This window comes from Halichoeres trimaculatus, unplaced genomic scaffold, assembly GCF_033239565.1.
Source record: "Halichoeres trimaculatus isolate MK-OKI-2021-1 unplaced genomic scaffold, fHalTri1.1 fHalTri1_scaffold_5, whole genome shotgun sequence".
Taxonomy (NCBI): domain Eukaryota; kingdom Metazoa; phylum Chordata; class Actinopteri; order Labriformes; family Labridae; genus Halichoeres; species Halichoeres trimaculatus.
The window spans coordinates 3,819,966-3,847,596 of record NW_027437183.1 but is presented as its reverse complement, the minus strand read 5'-3'; the positions used below and the strand labels follow the sequence as shown (position 1 = coordinate 3,847,596).

Below are 27,631 nucleotides of genomic sequence, written 5' to 3'. Positions count from 1 at the left end.
AGTTTCAGTCTTTTTTTCCACCCCTAGGTTCTCCACCCTGGACCAATATTTATAACAACACCAACTTAAACACCCTCATGTTTCTGTTTGGCTCCTGACTAACATAACAGGTGCAGACCACAGCGCTCGTACATACATCCACAGACTCCTTACAGTACAAACTGACAGTAACTCTCAGGTGTTAAGACCTCAGACCACAGTGCAGTGTGTGTGACCTCTCACCACAGCTCTGATCCAAAAGTAGAAATGTAAACATCTCTGGGATAATGAGGAGGACAGATCTTTAATCCCCGAGGAGGAGTCAGGCCTCTGGGGAAGATTCATGGTTGACTGAAGAGCTGAATAAGGAAATAAAAGGAGCTGAGAGATGAACATTAACGCCTGGTTCATCGTGGAGAAAAGAGAAGAAACATGAAACAAGTTTTTTAAAACACAGCTCAATTTTAAATAAAAAAGTTTCAAAGGAGCATGACGTCAAGTATGAAAACAGTCTTTAAAAACTCTCTAAAGTGTAACGACTGAAGTCAGTGTGCAGCTTGTTGAGGTAAATGACTGAAGAATGAGATGTAAAAAAAAAAAGCTCATTAAACCACGAGCAGCATGAGTCCTGGTCCAGCATCAGACCCTAAAACCTGTCCTCAGCTCTTACTGCTGCATCTGCAGGCTGTTGATGAAGACGGTCTGCAGCTCGTTGATGTCGTCCGACGCCTCGATGGGGATGCTGAGCCGCCCCGATGAGCCTGAGAGTCTAGCAGCTGAGTCGCACTCGTAGTGGGAGTAAGAGACATTCTCATAGAAAGAATCCCCGCCGCCCCCCACGGCGCCCAGGTAGTGCTGCTGAGGGGACAGCCGGCTGTAGTCCTGGGCCTGGTGTGAACCGTGGTGGAGGTGGAGGTGGCGTTCAGGCCCGGGGCTGTGACACGGGCTGTGGGAGGGGCTGTGGGGCATGAGGCAGGTGTGCAGGCAGCTGTTCCTCCTCACGGCTCGGTGCAGGTCCAGGCGGGCAATGAGGGGTTTCCCGATGTTGATGCTTTTGGTCCAGTGGACGGGGTCGTCGTCCAGGGCGGGGAAGGTGCCCTGAAGGCAGACGGTGAACACCAGCTCCTCCTGTGGCGGGTTGAGGTAAAAACAGGATTGTTAACCTTAAAGTGAGCACAGCAGCACTGTGGAGGAGCTGTCGAGTGTTTACCCTGAGCTTCTGCAGCGAGCTGACTCTGGTGTACAGGCAGTGCTGCGGCAGGCTGCTGGACAGGAAGTAGATCCCCGTCTCCTCTGGAGTCTCTCTGTTCATCTCTTTAGGATCCACATCCAGCTCCTGCAGGAGGAGGATCAAAACAGGAAGTGGTTTGATACGCAGAAACACCAAAACATGCGCACAAACTCGTTATTTTTCAGGACGCTGACCTGCGAGAAGTCGGTGACGTGCGCCTGGCAGAAGGACATGTCCTCGGGCTTCTTCACGATGTGCGTGTAAATGACGAGGACGTTGGAGAACTCTGCGGCGAAGCCCAACTTGATCTGAGCCCCGCAGTCGAAGTCCAGACACATGCTCTCAGGAAGCTCTGCAGGAAACAACAAAAACACAAACTTTTACAGACTGATGTCAAAAACTGCAGCTGCTTTCAGGCTCCGTTTCTGAGTTTCAGGTCACTTTCTGTGTGTTTGTTCGATTTTAGAGCTGAGGCATTTTTTGCGTGTGAGTTTTCCGGTCTGTGTCAGGGTCTTGGGGGATTCTGACCCCCATGTATGGAGACATTGTAGGTTAATAGTTCTGAAGTTTGACGCTCATTTCCCCCAAATCTAGTTCGTTTAAACCATTTATCTGCTGAATACCAACATTACAAAAAAAAAACAGATTTCACAAATAGTTTCACTTAAAAGTGGTAAAAGATACAAAAAATACAATTGTAATTATGAGGTCAAAAAACTGCCACTCCACTCTGAAAAAGCTCTATTCGTTCCCTCCAAAACACACACATTTCCTGTTGTATTTCAAAATAAAATGACTTAACCTGATGTAGAAAAAAACTGTTTCAAACTACCTTTTACCATGAAAACATAAAAACATGTAAACTTTCAGATTATCAACATTACCGATGAACCTTAAATCTTATTTTTAACAACAATGTCTTGAGGCTCAATATGAGCCACATTCACATGAAAAGTCCAGAAAAATGTCGTCTCATATTAATCTCACATTAAAAAAATAAATAAAAAATGTCGTCTGAATTTTTGTAAAGACTAAAAAAACTGCTAATGTGGAGAAAAAATGTCTGAATACCAGAAACTAAACAGAAAGTTATCACAGCTTTTTAACAGCACTTTTATCAGCCTCTGATTGATACAAAAGAAAAAAACAGGAGGACCGCACATAGAGCCTTGGGGAACTCCTAAAAATGCTTCAGCATGTTTTTCATTCTACCACATCAAATACACTGCAAAATCTGTAATCCAGGCAAGTGTCTCTGTCTTCTTATTAGCACAAATTGTTTTTTAGACTTAACACAAGCCACATTCACCGGACAAGTCCAGATAAATATCTTATTTCAGGATATTACACAACAAGAATGACGTCTGAAACTCTGCTAATGTGGGTAATAAGATGTACTTGTTATAATTTTTTTTGTTGTATCAACCCTTGTTGCTAGGTGCCGCCCTCTTTTGGCTGCTTGTTACAGCAGCTATCTCTTCTTTGTCTGTTTCTTGTCAATGCTAACTGGTGCAAGGCCAGATGTTCCCCACAAGGTGAGGAGAAGGAGGCGAGGACGACGTGCTGGTTCTCAGGTGTGAGCTAAGAAGTGACGACATGGACCTGTCCTTCCATCCATCGTTATTGGGAACATAAGATCTATCTCCAATAAGATGGACGAGCTAGCTGTGCTAACCTAGCAACAGAGGGAATACCAGAAGGCAGTAATCTAGAATGTGTTTAAATCTTGTTATTTGTACAAACTGTCTATCAGTCTTAACATCAGCCACATTCACCGGACAAGTCCAGATAAATCTCTTATTACAAGATACTAAACGACAAAAATGACGTCTGAAAATTAGCCAATGTGGGTAATAAAATGTATTTATATTTTTTTTGTTGTATTAACCCTTAATCATCCAGATACCACCTGAACTTTTTGTTATTTTGGCCTGAAAAGAGTCAGAGATCATGCCCAGGAAGTTCATCTTCTCTTCTTTCAGGAATGGTTTGAATTTTTTCTCTTGCCCAAATAGTTGAATAGTTACGGTAATGAGTACAGCTGGCATCAATCATTGCCTGTAATTGAGACATCACCACAGTTGGATTGATATGCAGTACCGTAATACCCCAGATATTATTGTGAAGCTTGTCTTTTCTTCTTTAAGGACTGTTTGAATTTTCTTGCTTGCCCAAACGGTTGAGGATTTACGGTAATTTGATTTTTACTGATTGTCTTTTAGGAAACTTGACAAGTACATTTTTTACCCTAATGGCAGATTTTTAAGCACTACAGGCATCACTTTTCTCTTTTGATACCTTGAATTGCGACATTTTTCTGGACTTGTCACGTTAATGTGGATAAGATTTAGTCATTTTTACAGAAAATAAGAAAAATCTGTATTTATATGTCATCAGCCAAAGAACGCTGTTTTCTTAAAGACTACATAACTTCTTTATTATCCAGACACAGCATGGGACAAAAAGGCAACCAAAACAGATCCTAAAATAAAGTCAGGTTACTCAAAAGGGTTAAAGATACATTTCTTTAACTGAGAGAGTTTGAAACTCACCGTGAGCCTTGGCCCACTGGCGGCTGAGGGTGTGGGCGAGATCGGCGCTGTCGCCGGGCAGAATAGGATCAGTCAGGGCTCTCCTCTCTGACAGGCTGCTGCGGATCTCCAGAGCCTGTTTCCCCTTCGTGGGATCAAACTGACCCATGTCTGCACACAGGAGGGAAAAAATCACTCTTTAAGTTTTTAATAAAAGATGGAAACAGCCGAGGAAACATCCAGAACAACAGGACAGAAGATTAAACTTTAAAGCATTAAAGTTTAATTAATTAAACTCTTATCAAGGACGTTATATTTTGAAGAACAGGAAGTGCATCTTAGAGCCTCTTTACCTCCTAATCCCTCATCAATAATTCAGCTTAAAGGAACTTCATTAGCTCAATGCAAGCTGATACACGTTAATTCATCAATATTTCAAAGAGGCCATCTTTAATTTGTTTAATAGAATCATAAAATAAACATCTTTATTTGTGGATTTGCGGTCAGGGCCACATTATATAAAAGCTGCACAGGCTCTGGTTAATCTGTGAGAATGCTCAAATATTAAATAAGAGGATATAAGAACAGCACACGGCCTCCTGCTCTGAAATGAGGAACAATGGATCATGTTATGGAGTCAAATTTAACAGCTGAGAGCAGCTACAGGCTGCTTTTCCAATCTGTCCTTTCAAAATAAAACACGGGTGAAACATACTTTAAATTCTGGCGTCTTTTTCATCTAATTTATGACTTTATTTCTCTGACAGTACAACTTTAACCCTATAGCATTTCAATTTTAATCTGATAACATCAAACTTTTGTTTTTGTTGTTGTTTCATATTTTTTCATGCTTTAGTTTTGAAAATACATTGTTTTAAAGGTGTTTTACTTTTTTTAAAAAATCTTTATGTTTTTGGTAAACTCTTGAATTGAGCCTGAACATATTTTCTTCTGTCTCAATTAGTCAAGGGAACTAAAAATTTAGGGGGATTAAAATAATAATAAATAAAACAATGTCTAAAAAACTTTTCCTTCATGGTGACCTCGAACCTTCTTGGTAATAAATTCCTGCGTGTAGCTTTAATGTAGTGCAAAAAGAAGAAAACTGGGCTGATAATCCTCCCTTAATGTTTTAATTTAAATAATGTTTGTCTAATGTTTTTAAGTCTCTCACCCTCGGCCACTCTGTCCAGCACCACAGTGATCTTCTCATCATCAAGAAGTCTCTTCTTTAAAAACTTGACGAACACCCCGTTGGTGAAGCCGCTGGAGCTCAGCTCAAAGGCCTCAGCGTCCTGACACCTGGGGGTCAAATCAAGAACTCATTTTATGTTTCAGAGCAGAAAATAGAACTGAATAATACCAATTTTTTTTCTCAAACTTACGTTGCGTATCCAAAGACGATGTTGGCTGTGACCCTCAGGACGACATTAGGAGTGCTGTCATCGTGGATATTCCTGGAAATGGAAAACCAGAAATGCTCACATTATACAGTGGGGAAAATAAGTATTCAACGCATCAACTTTTTTCTCATTACATTTATTTCCAAAGCTGCAATTCAAACAAAATTTCTACCAGACATGGGTATAAACTTAAATAATCCACACATGAAAAGAAATCACAACGTTCAGGTCCATAAATAATGATTATGGTGAATAAGGTGTGACAACACAGGAAAAAAGTATTTTCGTCGTTTTTTCACCAAGCAGTTAAATACCACACACCTCATGATGGGTAAAGGCAAAGAGCTCTCTGAAGACATTCACAACCTGATTGTTGCTCAGCATCAGAATGGAACTGGTTACAGACTTATATCAAAGCACCTGAATATTCCAGTCAGCACCGTTGGGGCCATTATTCACAAGTGGAAGAAGCACCACCTTACCATCAACAGGCCATGCACAGGAGCTCCTTGAAGATTTCTGACCAGGGAGTCAGAAAGATAGTCAGAAGAGTACTCAACGAGCCAAGGACCACCCTGAAAGTGCTCCAGAAAGACTTGGAGGCAGCAGGTACAATTGTTACAGAGAAAACAATAGACAATGCACTCCACCGCCATGGCCTCTATGGACGCTCAGCCCGCAAGACTCCATTCCTCAAGAAAAGGCATGTTGAAGCTGGTTTAAAGTTTGTTAAACAGCATCTTGACAAGCCTGTAGAATACTGGGAGAATGTTGTCTGGTCAGATGAGACCAAAACTGAACTTTTGGGCTGTCATACTACAGACCATGTTTGGAGGAGAAATGGCACTGCACATCAGCCAAAAAACACTACACCAACAGTGAAGTTTGGAGGTGGAAGCATCATGGCATGGGGTTGTTTCTCATCTCATGGTGTTGGCAGACTTCATATAACTGACGGAGCAATGAATGGAGCCATGTATGGGGAAATTCTTGATCTGAATCTGCTGCCATCCACCAGGATGATGAAGATGAGACGTGGCTGGACCTTCCAGCAGGACAACCATCCAAAGCACACGGCAAAGTTGACTCTCAAATGGTTTCAAAAAAAGAAAATCAATCTGTTAGGATGGCCTAGTCCATCACCTGACTTCAATCCAACTGAACATTTGTGGAAAGAAGTAAAGAAAAGGGTTCACCAGAGGGCACCAAAGAATATTCCAGATTTAAAGACAATCTGTGCAGAGGAATGGGCCAAAATCACACCTGAGCAGTGTGGGCCATTAGTTCAAACATACAAGAAGCTTCTGGAAGCTGTCATTGCAAACAAAGGCTTCTCCACTAAGTATTAGATGAGTCTCAGTTAGCGTGTTCAATACTTTTTTCCTGTGTTATCGTACTTAATTCACCATAATCATTATTTATGGACCTGAACGTTGTGATTTCTTTTCATGTGTGGATTATTTGAGTTGATACCAATGTCTGGTAGAAATTTTGTTTGAGTTGCATCTTTGGAAATAAATGTGATGCGTTCAATATTTATTTTCCCCACTGTAACTGTTTGGGCATTATTAAAATTCAGGAAGCTAGTTTGGCTTATCGGTTAGTGCAACCCATAAACAGAGTGCTGTTACTCTAAGACTCTCTGCTCCACAAACCCGCTGCGCTCTGATTGGCTAGCCCTCTGGAGGCCTGTCAGAGGGTGGAACTATGATCAGACCTTGGTGTTTGAGGCCCAGCTTTAATGTTGAAAACTGGATTACGAGTTAAACGTAAACAACAAGTTGAATGGACACACCTCTTCCTGCACATGTCCAGCAGGAACACGTTGAGGCCCGTCTCCTTCTCCTGCATCAGCTTCAGGATGCTCTGCACACACAGACAGTTCGCTGAGCGGTATGGGTTGGGCGCGTCCACCGGCACCATGAAACTGTTCCCGTAGTTCTCATATCCATGACCGGCGTAGTACAGCAGACCTGAACGAGGAGGTGTGCGTTTTAGTTCATAATCTGGAACATAACTCTCCAAAATCTGCCTAACCCCTGATAATAAACCCCGTCACACCGTAGACTCCTTTGTGGAGCAGCAGCAGGAACTCGTCCACAGCGTTTCTCATCTCTGACTCGGTGAGATCCAGCAGAGACACCACCTGGAAGTTCAGCTGCCTCAGCAGGTTGGTGAGGTCGTACACGTCCACCATGGGAGCTTTGAGCTGCGGGTGGTTCTGGTAGGACAGGTTACCGATCAGCAGCGCCACTTTGTCCGTTGCTGAAGGAGAGAAAAACACGAGGATTTCACTAAATCTGACCTGAATAAAAAATGTCCTAAAACTAGTTTAACAGATTTCCTCGGTCTGCTTATTAAAGTCTTCAGACTTTCAGATTCTGAAAACACATTTTTCAACACTCACAGAATCACCCCTAGAAAACCTTTTATAAGGATCCATGAATTTATCTATGAAAGATTTCTGATCATTAAAGACTCTTCAAAGCTGGACGTTACACTTGTTGCTTAGTGCCCCCTGCTGGTCAAAGAATGTCACAACAACCCCTGCTTTTTTTTACTGATCAATGAATGTCAAGATATTACTTAACTTAAAGGGGACATATCATGCTGATCCCTGAATTAATACTTACAGATAATAAAATAATTTTGAAAACAAGACCTTACACCCCCTGAATTTAAAAAAAATGAGAAATTGTATTTTTTCTGATATGCTAGAACAAGATTTGATGCCTCTGAAAATAGGTCATTGCCAGTTGGCCGCAAGATTTCGACCTTCATGACGACACGAGGATCCTTTCTTGAAGAAGAAAACCTGCAGATTCTTGGCCCTCCATGGCACAAGTTTAACATCCCTGATGTAGACTGAAATTTTTTTGTGTTTGTAAAAACGAACATGTGGTGTCTTAGTTTTTTATTTTTTGATAAAATTTGCTTATATTGAAAAGTAAAGAAAAATCTGTTATGAATTTTTTTTTTCAAAATTTGCAAAACTTGGAGAAAATTTTTAAATTTTTAAATTTCATAAATTAAAAAAAAATGATTTCAAAACTTTACTTAATTTTCAAAAATTGTTAACATTTCCAAAGTTTTTATAATTTGAAAAATATGCAGAAATTCATAAAATTTTGAAATATGCAAAAATGTAAAACATTTTTAAAATTCCTGTTAAAAAAAATTGACTTTTTTTCTAATTATTTTACAAAAAAAATTTGTAAAAGTAAAAAAAAAAATGAAGGTTTGTTGACAAATGTGATGCATATTTAGTTTAACAAAATTTTAAGGCATAATTTTATTCAGTGTTGATGTTTTTAATCATCAATACCCTCTGTAGGAAAAATTTAAAAAATCTTTATTTTAATAATAATTTTTTAAAGCTACAAGGAGCCACTGCAAAGTAGTCATGAAGAACATATTTGACCGATATCATAAAACCTCGTTGAGGTAGCGATGCTTAATCAGAAAGAGAAGCAGGCAGGAAGGAAGTGGCTTGATGTGATGGATACGAAACCAAACACATCACGTCAGGTATCAACCAGCTAATTTAAACCATCTCTATGCTGCTGAAAGATGTTATCGTACTCCTACAGTAGAGACTGATTTCACAGGAATGAGGAAGACGTCTTGAGATAACGAGGCGTTACGTGAATAAAGACTGATCAAACAAAAGGAAGACGTCTTTATAATCTGTAGGGTTTAAAGAGACTCACCATAAAGCTGCTCTGGAAGACTGTTCAGGAAAAAATCATTGGAGCCTAGAAAGAACAAAACACAGTAAACATGCAGCAAAGAATCATGGGTAAAATAGAAATAGAAATAGACAGAGCGATGACTCTTACCTCCTCCAATGGCGTAAACATCATCTGGGGATCAAGAATAAAAACATTTAGCATCAAACCAGATCAGTCTGTTGACGCTAATGTTTGGAAAATGTTACTTTGATTCAGGAAAAGAGGATCAATCAACAGAGAGGTCAGCCCTTCACTTCCAGGAGAAAGAAAGTCTTACTGTCATGCAAAACTGGAAAGAAACTTTGAGGTTAAAGAGGGGGTAGATTTTCAAACCTGAAGAAATCCTTGAATCTGTCTGCAAACTGTTGCTGGAAATGATGACATCATCACATAAAGATCTGTTACTTAATGATACATTAGAAGGGAAGGGCCTCAAACGCCGGGGCCAATCAGAGTGAAGGGGGTTTGTGGAGCAGGGGGGGCCTTAAAGAGACAGCAGCTCAAACATAAAGTTCTGAAATAAAGGGAGCGAAAGATAAGGATTTGTTTGAGCGGTAGATCATGAAAAGATACTACGGGGGCACCAGAGGGACAAAATAAAGACTAAAAAAACACACTATACCCCCTCTTTAAAGACTGACACTCATCAAACTTTCACTGCCCACTCATTTTGGTTGTAATTTTTTCCTCGGTGGGAACTATGCGGTAAATAAAAGATGAATCCCAGACTCTTGTTCGTGTTTTTGTAGCTGTATCAGGATGAATTACCAAATCTCTGAACTCTACTTTGGAAACTTCTTTTTCAAACTCAACAGCATCTTACAGGAAACTTTGTCACAAAGCAGCATCTGCCTGTGACACAGGGATTAAGCTGCAGGATTAGTTTATCTGAGAGATTAATACTGAAAATAAGAGGAGGTGGGGAGGTGAGATGTTCAGCGAAGTTAGTTTGAAGCTGGAGAAACCTCTGTTAACCTCATGCAGGTTAGTGGTTAGATGTTAGGATTGATTTGTGCAGATCTGAATCCCCATGCACCGCTCCTCCCTACTCTACCTTCAGAGCACTCCATTGCCTCTGAAATCTGGACCGATATCCTCGGCGCTTTCAGTCGGGAACAGAGCAAATCATCAGATATAAACGCAACAAATCTGGTTTGATGAGGTGATTTAGAGAACAGTGAGACGTACCGATCACCACGTCCACCTCATTGGTCCACATTCTCTCAGCGCTGCTGCTGATCTCACAGCGGTACCTGCCGTGCTGATCCTGCATCACATGAGGAATCTGAAAAAGCACAGACAGATCGTCAGTTTAGAGACAGAAAGAAGAAATACTTAAGATCCTGAATCCTCCCCTCTCCCGGCTCACTATGAGTCTTCTCTTCGTGGCGTTGGGGATCGGCACGCCGTTCCTGTGCCACTGGTAGCGAGGGATGGGCCGGCCCACAGCTCCACACTCCAGCTGCAGGTTTTCTCCCACGTGGAGCCGCTGAGCCTGAGGCTGGATCACCAGCTTCAATCGGCCTCCTAAAGACTGATAACTCTGCCCTGAAGGAGGAGGACGTGTCACGAAGAGATCACGCTAAGAGCTGAAGTCAGACAGGAGAAAAGAAGCAGTCTCACCGTAAGACACGGCAGCGTTCAGGACGTCCACCTGAGCCCACTGACTGAACTCAAACGCCTCCCCACAGTTCACTCTGCAGATGTAGAAGCCGGAGTCCTTCAGCTGGACCGGACTGATCACCAGGTCTGGAGAGAAGCTGTTCGGCACCTGAGGAGGAAAGACGTGGAATAAACTCACTGAAGAGACGTGGTTTGACCTTATTCACACGGTGTACCAATGGCGTGTGCAGACTTTTGAAGTTTGGCAAAACATTTCTAAAAAGTGGGTACAGCACACTGTCTCCACTGAAGAGGGCACCAAATACACATGTTTTCAAGCAGGCTTTAATGCGCTTTTTGCCTCCCAAGAAGACAGTTTATTACATTTTATCCAGACCAGGGGGCACTTTAGTGGGTTTGCTAACCAGGAGGCACTTTGGTAGTGATTTGGCTCCCAAAAGGGCCCTTAAGTCTGTGATTTTGCTATTAAAAAGAGCACTTTAGCATGTGATTTGGCTTCAAATAAGAGCACTTTGGTGTTGATTTGACTCCCAAAAGCGCACCTTACGGTGTTTCCAACTCCCCAAAAGGCGCTTAACCATGTGATATGCCTCTCAAAAGGGCACTTAAGGGTGTGATTTGGCTACCAAAGAGGGCCGTTTGGTGAGTGACCTCCGAAAACAGCATTTCACTGTTGGTGCAACTTCCAAGATAGAAGTTAAATGTTGATTTGGCTCCAAAAATAGAGCACTTTAGGATGTGTTTCGCTCTCAAGAAGGCACTTTAACATGTGATTTGGCTCCCAAAATAGCACTGTACGTTGTGTCCATCTCTCAAGAAGGCACTTAAGCAGCGATTGGCTCCCAAAAGGAGCACTTGAGAATGTGTTTAGCGCCCGAGAAGGCACTCTAGTACTTGATCTGACTTCCAAAAGAGCACTTTACAGTGTGTCCAACTCCCCAAAAAGCCCTTAAGCATGTGATCTTTCATTTCGAAGGGGCACATAAGGGTGTGTTTAGCTCTTAAAAAACACAAGAGCATGTGATTTGGCTCCCAAAGGAGCACCTTATGGTGTGTTTAGCTTCCAAGAAGGCAGTTCAGTGTTGATTTGGCTCCCAAAAGGGCCATTAAGTGTGATTTGGCTACCAAAGAGGGCAGTTTGGCGTGTGACCTCTGAAAGAAGCACTTTTTACTTTTAACTTCCAAGATGGAACTTAAGTGGTGATTTGGCTCCCAAAAAGAGCACCTAAGTAATTGATTTGGCTACCAAAGAGGGCAGTTTGGCGTGTGACCTCCAAAAAAAGCACTTCATGGTGTGTCCAACTTTCAAGATGGAACTTGAGTGTGTGATTTGGCTACCAACAAGAGCACTTTAGGGTGTGTCTAGCTCTGAAGAGGCACTTTAGCATGTGATTTGGCTCCCAATAGAGCACTATGCAGAGTGTCCAATTCCCATGAATGCAGTTAAGTGGTGATTTGGCTCTTAAAGCAACGTTTCCACCAAGCAGACCGGTTCTGTTCGGCTTGGTATGGCGCATTTTGTGGCATTTCCACTGACTTATCCCGAGACAGATCCCCAAAAACTGAGACGAGCCAGCCTACTTTTTTGGGGCCCTTACGTATGGGTGCCAGACTGAACCGATCATTGATTGATCAAAAGAATCGTCACTTCTACCGCAACAACATAGCTTGATTGTTCTTTGTGTCCAAGAGCTACATGACAATCACAGAGAGGATGAAATGCTGCATGTCCTCTATCTGTGCTCTTTATTCACTGTGTCGCGTTTTTCTTCTTCGATGGATTTATTAGTGGGGTAAACTGTGTCACGCTGCTACAGCGTCACGCTATAGTTTGACAGCTGCCGCTTTTGGCATCCGGCTTACACACCACCTACCAAGAGAGGGCACAGTTTGCTGTGGAAACGCAAACGGGATCAGCTTAACTGCACCAAACCGGACTGAACCGAACCGGACGCTGCTTTAATCACTGCTATGTCCATATTTATCTCTACTATGAGGATCAGCCTTTATTAAATGGGTGTGTGTGTGCTTCCAGTGCTTCTGCGGCCAGCCCCATGTGGACGTTTGAGGAACTACAGTTTCTCGAAATTGTACATCCACTCATCCCCCAAACAAAGAACTGGTATTTTCTCATTTCTCAATCCAGAAATGCAGATCTGATAGAAAACAAAACGAGGAAGCAGAGTATCATCGATACAAACGTATCAGAAGTGGAGGTGAAATATCTAACACACTGATGGACATGAACTCATGGAAATGTGATTTAAAAAACTTTAAATTTACTTTGTTGTAAGGTTTCTAAAAAGGGCTGTGAAAGAGTTATTTTTTGTTGTTGTTAAAATGTTGTTTACCTCGTTTCATTGTTGTAAGTTGGCTTCATCTTTTTGATCTGGGATTGATTGCTTTTGGCTCTGCACAGGACAAGAGGCGGTTTATGCTTTTTCCTTAATTAAGTAAAAGTTTAAACTGAGGAAAACCACCAAGAATCACTCCTAAACCCAGGGGTGTAACATGCACAGTCCAGACACAGACGTCTCTTTTAAAGTTGGACGGTGGTGTTGAGGTGTGTATGACTCTGGCTCAGCTCACCTCCTCTTTGCCTTTGAACCACTGGTACTGCACTGGAGATTTGCCCACAGCATTGCAGCAGAGACGCAGGTTGTGTCCAGACATGAGAGCCACCGACTGGGGCTGGATGAGGATCTGCAGGGCTGCAGGAGACATGGAGGAGACATGGAGACTTGAAACACACCTCTACAGTATTCTGGCTCATTATTCTATGTCAACATCAGACTGTTAAAAAAAAAAAAGGATGTCATCTTGCTCAGCTCGAATTGAGGTTGCCACAAAATCTGCTCCCCCTGGTGGCTGGCTGCAGTATAGGCCAAAAAATCCATCTCCCCAGTCATTCCAGATGGGCTGTGGTCAGCTTTAAAAAATGAATACACCTGGTAGAAATGTTTCTCACGTCCGATTGTTAATTTCCCACGTCCACTTAACAATGAAGAACTTCAGGTGGGCGTGGGATTAAAACCGCCTACGTCATCATGTTTCTGCCACTGTTACCAAGGTGCATTGTGGTAATGAGTGACTTCAAAAAAACTTGCATTTTTTTATCTTCAAAGTGATTTTCCAGGATGGAACAAGTTGGGTCCTATCACAAGTTTTAGGGCAGAAATTCCCCCTACAGCAGTGATTTTGTGCAGCAGAAGCCCAGAGCGCTCACACCAAACACCCCTTCCCTGCTCCTCTGCCGGTTTCCTCTGCACTCAGACGGGGCCGTATTTTACTTGACCAAAAACACAAATAAACGGACTCCCACTGAAAAAATCTGATATCGGTCTGCATTCTCACTTTATTTAGAGAATTTTCAGCACGTTACTTTCACACAAAAACACAGCTAAATAAGGCTCTAGTTCTCATCGTGTCGTAAAACGGCGCTACCTCCGCTGCAGAGCCACAGCTGGCTACGAGGCGCTTGCCGCTTAGTGTATCAGTCTGTGCGCGGCGTGCCAGATATAAACAAACGCAGGTAGTCTGACAGGACGAAGAGACATTTGTTTTGGAAGTACTGTCTTCTGTCCATTACAAACCATTTGTCTGTGAGACAGATTTATAATGTCAAACAACAACCTGAGAAAGTTGAGATAACTAACAAGTCTAAATAAACAAAATTAAGACGAGGGTTGACACAAGAAATGCTATTTACTTAGGATGACTTTTGTTGGTGTTAGAACAACAAAATGTGTTTTTACATCATATTTACGCTGAAACAACAAGTTACATTTAACAGTGTATCATAGACAAATTGCATGTCCCTACATAACTTTTATATATTAAATATCAAAATCTTGATTTTTTTTTAAGTGTTTTTTTTTTTAACTCAGCCTGGCCTGTAAAGATGAGCAGCAGTGATAAGCCAAGTGTTGAAAGTCACCTCAAACACCTCTGACTGAGTCATAAATTCCTTTTCGAGCTAAAAACAGAAACAAAAGATCAGTGAGATCTGAGGGGGAGTTGTTTTCCACTCTACCTGCTGGTTTCAGGCACTGCAGGGCTTCGGAGTTTCCCAGGGTCTGCAGGTAGTCCACCAGGTGACCTGTGGAGCAGCCGCGCTCTCCCATCAGCCTCAGCAGCATCCGGCTCGGACTGCCCTCCAGATCCAGCACCTTCAGGGAGCACATCTCCATGTCGTCTGGGCTGGAGGGGAGATTTTTAGTTATTGAGATACATTTTCAGATTATTTGATGGAGATTTAAGGTTAAGCCCTGATTTAAAATAATAATAAATCACAAAACACAACCCCTGATTGATAAACAGTTTTTAAAGGAAGAAGATATAGCAGAAAATGAAATCTGTGTACTTTAAGTTAAATCTATATAAGATCATAAACAAACAGCCTACCTGACTTTAAACCGTCTGTCATTGCTGACTATCTCTCCCAGTTTTCGCCATCCCTTTTCGTTAGATTTGTCCAAAACGTCGCACAGCCTCCTCACGACCTGCTCCCTCAACAGGTTGATCTTCGTGGATCGCTCCAGAGAATCCGACATGGCGACGAAAAGTTTACCATCGACACGTTTTCAGACAGACTGCAGACGCTTTTCTATCACTTTACAAGACAGAAAAGAAAAAAAAGAAAACAGTCAACTTCCTGAAAGAAGCGTATAAGTAGTTTACAGACACACCTTCTGCTCTGCTGTGCTGGGCTGTGGTTTTCCCCCACGCAGCTGCCGATCCGAAGATTTCGTGCAACAAGATTAGTCACTGTAAGTTTCACCGTTTCAGGAAGTGGTTTCCTCGAGTACAGGAGTTATTTATTTTATTCTTATTCAAGTTTTATTTTAACATCCATGAAACTAGAAAAAAATCTTGACAACAACAACTAAATAAATCACTGGATACAAATTCAAAAAAGTGATGTTTTGGGAGTATTTTCTAAAAAAAAAAGATTAAAAATGTAATTATTTCAGGTTGGTTTAACCTAAGCAAACGTTTTGGTTGTAAGATTTGGCATTTCACTTATCGGTAAGTTACCCGCGAAAGTGAACCGGAAGTCCATTTCTATTTTCAAAAAAAAGTGGAAATTAGTAAATGAATTATGAAATGTGATAATAGTTAAACTAGCATAAGTGTTATTTCCTTAAAATAAAAATTAATTTTAACATGCAGAAAAATTAAGTAAAACAACAAAGAGAGTCAGTGAAACATATTAATTACCATTCCTTCTCCGTATTAATTATTGATTCATTTTTCAATAATTCACCTTTCTTTTTATGTCACATTATTATGAGATACTTTTTCCTCAAAATAAGATACTTTCTTATTATGTGAGATACTTTTCTTTTTCTTGCTAGCAGAAAATGGTTTACAATATCGTCAGGCCTTTTTAATAAAATAAAATTAAAAAAAAGTTAAGGAAATAAAAATTTCGAAAAGTTGGCTAGTCAGAAAAATGGCATGCTAAGTCCTAAATACTTTATTGATTTGTATTTTTTATTTTAGACATGCAAAAGAAAAGAATAAACTAAAACAACTAGCAGACAAAAGGAAGTCAAAACAGAGAAAACTGTACAGTTTACCAAACAATGCAAAAAAAGAAAAAAAAATCATTAAACACAAATTAAATTATCAATTTTCCAAAGAGGAGCAGAAAGTTGTAAAACTTATTCATTTCTATTTCTACATCATAATTAATCCATAAATAACAATTCCTTCGCCTTTTTTTTTTTTTTTTTTTTTTTGGGTTTACCGACTTACCATTTTTCCTTTTCTTTTTTTTAAACCAATTTTTAAGAACTTAAAGTATGTATAGTAAGAAATCTGCCATAATTATTATGTACAATGGGAGCCATTAACAATGTTATATACTCTGATAAGAAAGATAATATCCTTTTCCACAGAGCTGTTTGCTATCTTTAAGCTATGTAGCAGCAGTAGCCCCCTAGCGGTTTGGATGTAAGAAATCGAACCTTTTCTAACTGAAAAAGCTTCAAATGTTCTTTTTAGTTTTTTTTAACCTTATTTCATTTTACCTTCTTAATTAAGAAGGTTTATGGTTGTTGTTGTTTTTTTTTTTTTTAAGTACCATAGTACCAAGCTGTTGCTTAAGCAGCTAAGTGAGCATTCTAAACTCAAAATGCTAATACGTCGAAAAACGCTTGATTTCTGTGCACTCAAGTAAGAGATATAAGAGATTTTCGGTAGGTTTTGATTTACAAATAATCATTAATTTACACGCTTTATTTCAAAGTAGATCTACTATGATCATAGAGAGTTATTTTTGATTTCGCAGTGAGCATTTTTTCCAATTCTACGACGCTGCTAACCTCCTTTATGCTAGCATATCGCAACGGTTACTCCCTAACGGTTCGGCTGTCATCATATCTACGTTACTCACGTCCCCAAAAGGCGAGTTTGAAGCTCTAAAAATAAAAACTCATTGACATCATACACACAGCAGTGACACATCTTGCTCTGCCTCTACTCTCTGTAATAACTCCTCCTTCTCTTCCTTCGAGCCCACCTTTCTCCTTAACTTCTAAGCCTTACCTGTCCCAACCAGCTGACACACCGGTGCTCAGGTGTGAGGAGCTTACCTGGAGTAAAATCATGATGGAAGAGGGCTGTTTCTACAACTGTGCCCTCGTGAGATGAACGATTATTAACACAGGAGATACCACAAACTGGTGAGTGAATGAAATAAATGTTTAGCTTAGATGTCAGCATTATGTGTTTGTAATGTTTTTGTTTGTGCAGTTTTTTGGTTTTCATTTCAAATTAGGAGCATTTAGCAGTTTTTTATGATAAGTTGTGAGGTTGTGGGTTTTATAGATAGCTTTTGACTTGCTTTAGTGACCCTTATTAATTCATATTTAACATGAAACTGGATTGTAGTGACAAATCATTTCTTGTATGTTTCAAGGAAAGTTACAAGAAATTTAGATTTGGGTATTTCTTAGGATTTGTTCAGAAACAAGACTTTTTAATCATGTTTGTGAGTGTAGGGTTGTTTATGAAGCATAATTTTGTTTTATTCCTACCTGTAGTCTGGATTTGAGATTTAATACTTAGATAACAGCCTGCCATGCTGATACAATCAGATTAAAACTAGTCTGAGCAAGAAAATCAACTTCGGATTTGGCCTGTTTTCCTCTGTGGTCACAGATAAAACAATACTGGAACATCAGAAAAAGGCTGATGAATCTCTGATGGTTGTGGATGGTTTTAAAGCATGTTTCTTTCCTTAAACCAACAATCTTTCTTTCTTTCTTTCTTTCTTTCTCACAAACCTGTTTCTTCTGGTTTAGAGGCCCGCAGATTTCCTGCATGTGTCAGCTACAACATGCAAATATTTTTAGCCGTTGCTGTGTTGTTTACCCTTCATACCCGCAGTGTTTTGGGTAAAAGCAAGGTACACGGCGAAGTCATGAGTTGGTGTAACCTTGTTTCCTTTTTTCAGGACACACACAGCTTGTTTGGAGGATGAAGGCTCTTCGTTTGGCTCTGCTCCTGCTTCTGCTGCTTCTGTCTGCAGATTCACAATCCAACAGTGAGTGGGAAGACTTTAATATTAGCTCTGGTTTATACATTTCTACTACTTTCAAATTCCATCTACCTGTGACCTTTACTGCTTTCGGGGTCTTGGTGGGCTGGAGGCTGTCCCAGCTTTCATTGGAGAGGCAGGGTACACCCTAACGGCCTCCAGCCTATCACAGGGCTAACATGTTGAGACAGACAACTGTTCGCGCACGTAATCACCTTCGGGCAATTTAGTGTCACATATCAACCAGACACGTGGGAGGAAACAGGGGAACATGCTAACAGAAAGACACCAGGGATTTGAACCAGGAACCTTATATTAAAACAGCATTTTACCAACACAAAGAAAAAAAAAACAAGAGGACAAGAGGACCAAACATAGAGCCTTGGGGGACTCCGGAAAATGTGTTTTCATTCAAATACACTGAAAACTTAAATTCAAGGAGGTGTTTTCCAAAATGACAAGAAATTTGTCAAGCACTTTTTTTTCCCACTTGCAGATTCTTATTTTAAGTAACTCAGGTGTCCTTTTTGCTTTTTAATATCTTGAAATATTTTTTCTGGACTTTTCAGATGAATGTGATTCATATGAAGTCTTAATAGGATATTTTTTTACTTAATCAAAACACAAATACTTGCTTGGAGTTCAGTTTTTGCAGTGAAAAGCAAAGTGGTGCATCATTGTTTGTCTTTTTTATTCATCCTTTTTTAACTTTCATGACAATTTCAAGTTAATCTTCTATAGAAGTTACAGGAACAAGAAGATGAAGTCCTGCACATGTCCACATTTTTAAAAAGACATTTATGTGTATTTAATGGTACCATAGTGTAAAATGCAGATTACAAATTTAATCTGTTGCAAAGATCAATGCAAACTGTATCCTTCAGTTGCTAAGCTAAGCTAAGCTGATTTGACATGATAGCATCACACAGTTGCTGCAGATTTGTCGGCTGAACATCCATGATGAGAATCTCCCGTTCCACCACATCCCAAAGGTGCTCTATTGGATTGAGATCTGGGGACTGTGGAGGACATTTGAGTACAGGGAACTCATTGTCATGTTGAAGAAAGCAGTCTGAGATGATTCCAGCTTTATGACATGGAGCGTTATCCTGCTGGAAGTAGCCATCAGAAGATGGGTACACTGTGCTCATAAAGGGATGGACATGGTCAGCAACAATACTCAGGTAGGCTGTGGACTTTAAACCATGCTCAGTTGGTACTAAGGGGCCCAAAGTGAGCCAAGAAAATATCCCCCACACCATTACACCAGCAGCAGCAGCCTGAACCGTTGATACAAGGCAGGATGGATCCATGCTTTCATGTTGTTGAGGCCAAATTCTGACCCTACCATCTGAATGTGGAGCAGAAATCCAGACTCATCAGACCAGGCAACGTTTCTCCAATCTTCTATTGTCCAGTTTTGGTGTTGCTGTGTGAATTGTAGCCTCAGTTTCCTGATCTTAGCTGACAGGAGGGTCACCCGGTGTGGTCTTCTGCTGCTGTAGCCCATCTGCCTCAAGGTTGGACGTGTTGTGTGTTCAGAGATGCTCTTCTGCAGACCTCGGTTGTAACCAGTGGTTATTTGAGTTACTGTTGCCTTTCTATCAGCTCCAACCAGTCTGTCCATTCTCCTCTGACCTCTGGCATCAACAAGGCATTTTGACCCACAGAACTGCTGCTCACTGGATATTTTCTCTTTTTGGGACCATTCTCATCAGACCAGCTAGAGTCTGTTTGGTTTTGTTTCATGAGCTGATGCTGTGTTTCCAGGCTTGTCTCCACCAGGAAAACCAGTCCTGCTAAGCTGCAGGTCCCCTGAGAAGGAGACTTTCAGCTGCTGGTGGGAGCCGGGCTCTGATGGAGGTCTGCTGACAACACACCGCCTCTATTATGAGAGAGAAGGGTCAGTGTGGCGTTACGTTCATGAACAAGTCAACCTAAAGAGAGACAGGAAACACTTTCAGACTTTGCTCCTTTAATGTTTTATGTGTGTACAGATTGGAGGGCAAACACGAGTGTCCTGATTATCACTCAGCGGGAAGCAACTCCTGCTTCTTTGACAAGAGTCACACCTCCATCTGGGTCGACTACTACCTGACAGTGGCGGCTGCTAACGCCCTTGGGAATTCCACCTCAGACGTCCTGAAGATAGACGTGATGGAGATCTGTGAGTCAAGACCATACTTGTTAATACAAGTGCAACAACGATCCAATCACAGGCACCAACTGATGCAAGCTGCTCTAATTTCACAAGTGCTTCCAGAAATTGAGAGCTTTGGTTTATCTAAAGAAAAAAAGGGCAAAAGCAGAAACTGATTTCAAGGTCAAAATAACAAAAAACCAAGTCCTGGTGGTCTGTGAGGAGGGTCTCTAGTTTTGACCCAAGATACATTAAAGAGGGGGTATCGTGCTTTTTTTTGTAGTCTTTATTATGTTCATCTGGAATCCCTGTAGTTTCTTCACATGACTTACAGCTCTAAAGAAGAATCCCTATTTCAGAAAACTCTTGTTTCAGCCTCTGAGTGAAACACTGTCCCTTTAAGACTCCCCGCTCCACAAGCCCCCTTCCTTCTGATTTGCCAGCTCTCCAAAGGCAGACCCATAGACTGTATGATACATGGACGTAGTCTCCCTGCTGTCACCTGTCTGTTTCTGAAACGGAAATTGAAGCAGATCGGCTTATGCAGCCATATTGGTAGTGGCAAGAGCTTCGCGTACAGCTAAAGGGCGCCTCTGATTGGATGAGCTCATGATCTTAGAGAGAGAGACTTGACAGAAGAGAGTCCACTCTTCTTAGGTAGTTTTGATGTTTACATAGTCAGAGAAAACAAGATTATTTGGGTCTTGTAAGATCGTCCAAGATGCTCTGGAAATGCCGGCAGCTAATGAGTAAATATCGGCTGATACCAATATTGATACGGATATATGGCGCATCCCTAGTTTTTTAAGAACAGAGTGTTTTGATCTAGGTATTTTTACAACATATGAACACATAGAGGTTTCTGCACATGCTCAGTCTAAACATCCAGCATTGTTACTTTATACCCATGTTTCAGACATGGTGAAGCAGAATACCCCCTCTTTAATTCTTTAAGTCACTGATCAGTGGACTTTAAACCAAGTTGAATATAAAGACTAATCAAACATTTACAAACTAAAACAAAGGTCTTCCTCTTATCACATGATTAAGAGCAGCCCTTTGGTGTTCATTGGATTATTGATGAATACCTGATGTGTTCACTCTTTACGACAGAAACTAGAAAAGTGTGTGAACCGACTACTTGTGTGTGTTCTTGATGTAAAACTACTGAAGGCAAAAATAAAAGCACAAATCAAATCCTTCACAGATTGAGGAGGAACCGGTTTCTGAGCTGTTTTAATTTTGTAAACACTCTGGGATCAAATTTCTCATCTGCTGTTGGGCTGTAGGGGAAGTTTGTTGCTGATACATCAGACCTAAGAAAAATTATGACCAGAAACTTTACTTTTACAGTGGATCGTGATTCTGAAGTGTTAGTACTGAATAATTATTTTTTCTATCTGTGCTCCTCAGTGAAGCCAGACCCTCCTGAAAATGTGACGCTGCTGCTGCTGGAGGACAGAGAGGACAGTCCACATCTCCATGTCGGCTGGGAGCGTCCCCATAACACAGACACCACGTCTGGCTGGGTCACCATGAAATATGAGCTCCGAGTCAAACAAGGAAACAGCAACAAGTGGAAGGTGAGGTTAGACTCTGTTCATAAACACTCTGAACGACCGGCAGAGAAAGAGAAAACCACATTCAAAATGATTTACATTATAATGACTGAATGTGTTATTAGGTTGTGTGAACAGCATGATGCTATTCTGCCTTCTGGTATTCCCTCTGTTGCTGGGTTAGCAAAGCTAGCTCGTCCATCTTATTGGAGATAGATCTTACGTTCCCAATAACGATGGATGGAAGGACAGGTCGATGTCGTCACTTCTTAGCTCACACCTGAGAACCATCATGTCACCCTCACCTCCTTCTCCTCACGTTGTGGGGAAACATCTGGTCTAGCACCAGTTAGCACTTACACGCTACAGGCTGCTAACAGCTGATTTTACATGTAAACAATGGTTACATGGTTAAATGTAGGATCTCCAGACAAACACAGGAGAAAAAAATGTAAAAATATCACTGAAGACACAAAAAGCTTGGTGTCCATGACCAACAAATGAGCCATAAAAAGTAATGATCCACTCCAAATACAAAGGTTACGAAAAAGAGACTAAAAAATTACAAGAATTGGACAAAGAAGACAGAGCTGCTGCAAGAGGCAACCACAACCAACAGCCTGGGCAGTCTTAGAAATATTACAGCCATAATTATTGTAGAAAACTGAAAAATGGTCAAATTTCAAAGTAAGGCTCAATGGAGAGTTTGAAACAGATTGCAGAAACTAAGTTTAAGCAAGTGAAGCTGTCAAACTGGTTGAATTATAAAATCTGTAATCAGCACTGAGGTCAGTCTCACCTTGTTGTTCTGCAGCCAGCCAGTAGAGGGCATCAAAGAGTCTCCATCCAGGGCTGTCACCTGCTTGAACCAAACCTGACACATGCACATGTGTGTTTACTCATTAACAGTTTGACTCATGTTATTTTCCTCCTCTGCTGCAGGAGTACACATCAGGAACACAAACTCACTTCAGCCTCTACAGCCTCAGTCCGGGGGTGGAGTACGCCGTTCAGGTGCGGTGCAGTTTGGACCACAGCAGCTGGAGCGAGTGGAGCAACACCTCCTGTGTGGAGATCCCAAACTGTGAGTCTCAGAGGCTCTTTGGCTTTCTGCTGAAGTGGAAACTGTAAAAATAAAAATCTTAATTCAACATCTTTGTATCAAAGATCTCCAGAACCAGACGCCTCTTTGGATTCTGGTGTCCGCTCTCTTCGTGGTCCCATTCATGGCGGCAGCACTCATCCTGGTCCTGAAGAGGAAGAAGTGAGTATCACCATCAAAGTTTAAAACTCTTTGTATGAAGTTAAAGATGAGAGACATGTTTCTAATCCTGACTCACTTTGTTCCTGAAGCTTGAAGCATCGTGTTTTACCAACTGTTCCCGCTCCGAGGATAAGAGGAGTGGACTTTCAGCTTCTTAAGGTAAGACTGCACAGGGATTACGTTTTCAATACAGGTGCATCTCAATGAAGAAAAATAACCATTTCAAATTTTTTTATTTCAATTGTGATGATTTTAGTTTATAGTTCATGAAAACACCAAATTCAGCCGTTCATAAAATTAGAATAAAGTGAAAAAACTATGAGCGTTGCACTCAGATCAGATAGTGAACAATAATTTCCTGCAAAGGTTTCCTGAGACTTTAAATGTTCTCCGAGTCTGGTTCAGTCAGCGACACAGTCATGGTAAAGACTGCTGACTGACAGCTGATGTTGCTGCTAAGGAAGCTGTTCACAGAGAGCTGGATCCAAGCAGATTACTACAAGGAGGAGTAGAAGAAGAAAAAGATCCAGTCAGAAGAGTCTGACCTGGTCTGAGGAGGAAGAGAACTGGGCCATTGCTCAGTGGTCTGTTCCATTTTCCATCTTGGCTCCTGCCCACAGCGTCAAAAGAACCATAGGCAGGTTAAATGACCCCAATGACAGAATAATAATGAGGTAAATCAGGAGGAGGATGATAGACGCCAGAGCCAATGACAGAGACGAGCTGAAAGCAACTGGAGCTTCCATAAATCATGCAAAAAGAGTCCCAACCAAGTGATGAGTGAATATACACGATCATACTTTTCATAGAGCCAACATTTCTGTTTCATTTGTCTTATATAATATTCTAACTCATGAGATACTGAATTTGTGTTTTGAGGAGGATCTGTTTTGATTGCACTCCCTCGCCACCTTGTTGCCCGGAGTCTCCGCGCACTGTTGTAAATTACTTTTAGCAAAGTGTGTGTTTGTTTTGGAATTAAATGGAGATCGGATCGAAACAAATTTTCTTTGATTAAGTCAACTTTTTATTGAATATAACGTGCTAAGGTAAGGTATTTATCAGTACAGTTACGTAGTGCTACGGTTTGAAACGTGACTTCAAGCTAACATTGTAGCAGCCGGCTATATGTAGCGCTATCGGCAGCCCAGTGCCCCTTCGTATCTGTTGGCAAGTAAACACTGTTAGTTTGTAAGTAGTTTAGTAGCTGTTTGCATGTAGCGCAAGCTAACAGCCCGATGCTTTTAGACATGTCTGTAATGTGTAACGTTAGTAAATCCTGGTTATGTCCTGCCAGTCATCTACCAATCAGAGCTAACGTAACCTCACTCTTCATTTTATTGATAGACTCTCAAGTTTGAACAGACCACTGCAGAATAACTGCTGACTGTGGGTTGGAGTCAGCATTATCAGATTTCATTACATGATCATACTTATACTTCTTAGTTTTTTTTTTACATTCAATTTAATGTGCACTTAAGCTTCTATTTTCTCCACTCCTTATACTTTTGATTTCTTACATCTTTGATTTTATAAGTTCATATGTTTGTATTTTTTGTAATTTTCACTCAATTTTGTAATTCCGTTTTTATATTTTTAGTTTTTTCAACTTGTTTTTGAAACAATCCTGTCTAGGCTAATTAGCCTTTAGCTCGGCTGTATCACTCTCTTGTTTATCTCTTTTCTGCTCTTCTGTCCTTTCTCTGTCTGACAGTTAGGCTCCAGTGTCCACCATCACTACAAAATTAATCACAGAAATCATTTTCAGCAGAGAAAAACACAGATCTCTCTTCTCTCTGCAAAACTTCACCAGCTGGCGTGGTGTTGTCATAGAGACCTAGACATCCCGAACTGGAAGCTAATAAGTAGCAATTTAAAATAACCTGCAATATTTGTGTTGATAACCTCATTTTTAAGTGTGGATTAGGATCAGGCATATATCTAGAAGTGAGACTCTTTCAAGATCACTTTTAAAACTCCTCACAGCCCCTTTAAGCCAAAATCTTCATCACTCATTAATGGTTTGCAGATTGTGTTGATTACTTTTAAAGCACTCGTGGGACTTGCTCCCATGAGCCACCTCGCAGCCTCAGATCCTCTGGTGAAGACCTCCTGGTCCTTCCAGAGTCGAGGCTCAAACCAAAGGTGATGGAGCTTTCTCCATCAGAGCTCCTCGACTTTGGAACGACCTTCCAGAGGAGACAAGGCGTGAGGAGTCAGTCGCTTCCTTTAGGTCACTTTAAAAGTCTTTATTGTTTTATCTCTATATTATTTTATCATCACTTTCATTATTATCATTGTATTATTTCATTACTCTAGTAACTCTCTTAATATTATACTAATATATCTTGTATTGTCTGGGTTTATTTGTCAGATGAAACTTAAGTATTCCTAAGACAGCCCAGTCTGAACCAAGCCTTTCTGTTTTAGTTTCTGTTTGCTGAAGATTATATTCCTTGTTTGTCCTGACTGTTGTCAAAGCCTTTTTTTTGTAAAACAATGATAATAATAAACTGAATCTCTTTCTGTTGTTTCCAGAGTGGACCTTCTGAGGATTTCATCAAAGCCCTGAACCAGAACTTCCCTCGTATGGTGGCCTCGAAGGATCAGTCCGAGGACTATCTGATTGTGACGGAAAATGACAACAGACGTCCGCCGGATCCCTTCAACTCTAAAAGAAGAAAGAACAGCTTCCCCTCCGGCTTCTGCTTACACTCTGAAATCCAGTGTAAAGAGTCGATACTCGAGCTAAACGAGGAAGAGGAGGCACATTTATCCACCGTGAAGCCGGCTCAGAGTCAGACCCTCTCACATCACGCTGCGTTCACAAACTCTGACTACGTGGACGTTCAGAGACGTGAGGATGAGACACAGCTGCAGTACAGCAGAGTGAAAGAGGCGGACAGGATCCTGATTCTGGAGAAGGGAAACGGCTACATGGACGTCCAGAGACAGGCGGACACGTCAGAGGGGTACAGCAGAGTCAAAGAGGTGGACAGCAACAGCACGCTCATCCTGCAGACACAGCTTGGCACGTCCACTCAGGAGAAGAGCGGCTGTTACATCGACTTCCCCTTTAAGAAGACGGAAAGTCCCCACGTGACTCCACCTGATAAAGTCTGTACAGAGCTTTTTGTCAGCGGATACGTAGAAACTTTCCCACAAACTTCTGTAATGTGAATATTTTATAAGCAGAAAGAAAAACCCAGAGCTCCTCTCAGGGTGTGTTATGTGTTTATTATTAACAGCTGTTTGGTGTTTAATGGGATAAATTCCTCTGTCTTTAAAAAACCATAACATCTAATGGGTGAAAATCATGAAAACAATCCTGTCATTTTGTTCCTGTAATCCAGCGTTCAGTTTAGAGACTGTCTCATGTCTTATTTAGATTATTGTGCTTTAATTGATCAAATTAACTAACTGCATATTATAAAATTATTTTTCATTTTATTCTGTAAAAAACTTTGTTTTTTAATTAATTTATTGCCGTTAAGAGAATTAGTCCTTTAAAGAAAATTAATTTGACAAACTTTGTTTTTTAATGTGTTATGACCATCTGTGACTAACAAGTTTATTATAACTAGGGGTACATTTCATGTCCATGGGATATACTCATCAATTTACTAACTATTAATTTCAAGCAATGAGTTAACAGGTCCTATCATTTATTTGACTAAAAATGCAAATCATGTGTTGGAATTTGCAGTTTTTGTGCGGTCTGATTTCTCAAATGTCAAGTTTGCTCTTCAAAATTAACACCAGAAAACATGTTGTTCATTATTTTCAGTATTATTTGTTTAAAATTATCATTAAAATACGACAAAGGTGATTTTAATAATTTATTTGGATAAAATAATTCATTTTATGTGTGTCTGAGAAATCTGCTTCAACCGTGTTACCTGTTATAAAAAACCCTATAAATCATCAATGGTTTGCTCCAAAGTCACATGACTCAAATCAGCTGAGGTCCCATCCTTTTTGGTGTGAACCTTGAAGAAAGTGTGTCATGTTTCAGCTCCTCCTCATCAATATTTCATCAGAATGATTGTCTGTACATGGGGCGCATTAACTGTTCATCAACTGTGTTACCAACATTTTCTGCTGTTCTTACTGTAGATGTTATAAAAACCAAACTGTGAAGAAAAGGAGCAGAAATATGAGCTGATGGAGGTCAGGTGGTGCCATGTTCAAGGTCTGCAGTTAGCACAAGAGACAAAAAATGGAGGAAATGTCGACTGTGTTACTGTGATTTTTGAGCCATAATTCTTTTAAATTTTGTCTAACCTGAAATGTTCCCCTAATTATAGAATCAATCTCATGTATTTGTTAAAACTAAGAGATTTTACCAAGACCAGTCAAGAGCAGGAAAATGTTTGCTGACATTAAACTGCTGCTAATCAAAAGCTCCGACTACTAAATACTCAAGATCTGTCAGTGAAGATGATATAAGCAGAGAAATGTTGCCACTCATAATAACGCTGAAACTTATAACGTACAATATAACTCGTGGATCTGATCTAAGTGGTTAAAGCAGCAGTTTCACAGTGTTTTAGTAGACACTGGTTTATGTAGCAGGAAAAAAATACGAGGACCAAACATAGAGCCTTGGGGAACTCCAGGAAAC

General features: G+C 40.7%; 2 protein-coding genes across 2 annotated transcripts; one reads left to right on the top strand and one right to left on the bottom strand.

The window, feature by feature from the left end:
* Positions 1-645: 645 nt before the first annotated feature.
* Positions 646-15,266, bottom strand: malt1 (MALT paracaspase 1). The gene is made up of 17 exons (XM_074669337.1): positions 14,903-15,266; positions 14,532-14,698; positions 13,088-13,209; positions 10,499-10,646; positions 10,245-10,423; positions 10,064-10,160; positions 9,930-9,977; positions 8,984-9,007; positions 8,855-8,899; positions 7,206-7,409; positions 6,940-7,117; positions 5,127-5,198; positions 4,916-5,043; positions 3,763-3,912; positions 1,405-1,562; positions 1,190-1,315; positions 646-1,107 (listed from the first exon to the last, which is right to left on the bottom strand). Exons 1-17 carry the CDS (start codon positions 15,049-15,051, stop codon positions 646-648), a joined length of 2,457 nt encoding a protein of 818 aa, XP_074525438.1. The 5' UTR covers positions 15,052-15,266.
* prlrb (prolactin receptor b) lies at positions 15,050-26,425 on the top strand. Its single transcript, XM_074669662.1, has 9 exons — positions 15,050-15,062; positions 17,961-18,050; positions 19,815-19,947; positions 20,042-20,211; positions 21,598-21,767; positions 22,686-22,827; positions 22,911-23,007; positions 23,097-23,166; positions 25,546-26,425. The coding sequence occupies exons 1-9, from the start codon at positions 15,050-15,052 to the stop codon at positions 26,185-26,187; spliced, it is 1,527 nt and encodes a 508-aa protein (XP_074525763.1). The 3' UTR covers positions 26,188-26,425.
* Positions 26,426-27,631: the final 1,206 nt, after the last annotated feature.

What these genes read in the sequence shown, in the direction of transcription:
- prlrb (XM_074669662.1), top strand. An exon ending in GATAGACGTGATGGAGATCT is followed by an intron (nt 20,212 to 21,597) that starts GTGAGTCAAGAC and finishes TGTGCTCCTCAG; the next exon opens with TGAAGCCAGACCCTCCTGAA. An exon ending in CTGTGTGGAGATCCCAAACT is followed by an intron (nt 22,828 to 22,910) that starts GTGAGTCTCAGA and finishes TTTGTATCAAAG; the next exon opens with ATCTCCAGAACCAGACGCCT.
- malt1 (XM_074669337.1), bottom strand. Translation starts at nt 15,051, where the DNA reads ATGTCGGATTCTCTGGAGCGATCCACGAAGATCAACCTGTTGAGGGAG. An exon ending in GCAGTGCCTGAAACCAGCAG is followed by an intron (nt 13,210 to 14,531) that starts GTAGAGTGGAAA and finishes TGTCTCCTGCAG; the next exon opens with CCCTGCAGATCCTCATCCAG. An exon ending in GGTTCAAAGGCAAAGAGGAG is followed by an intron (nt 10,647 to 13,087) that starts GTGAGCTGAGCC and finishes TTTCCTCCTCAG; the next exon opens with GTGCCGAACAGCTTCTCTCC.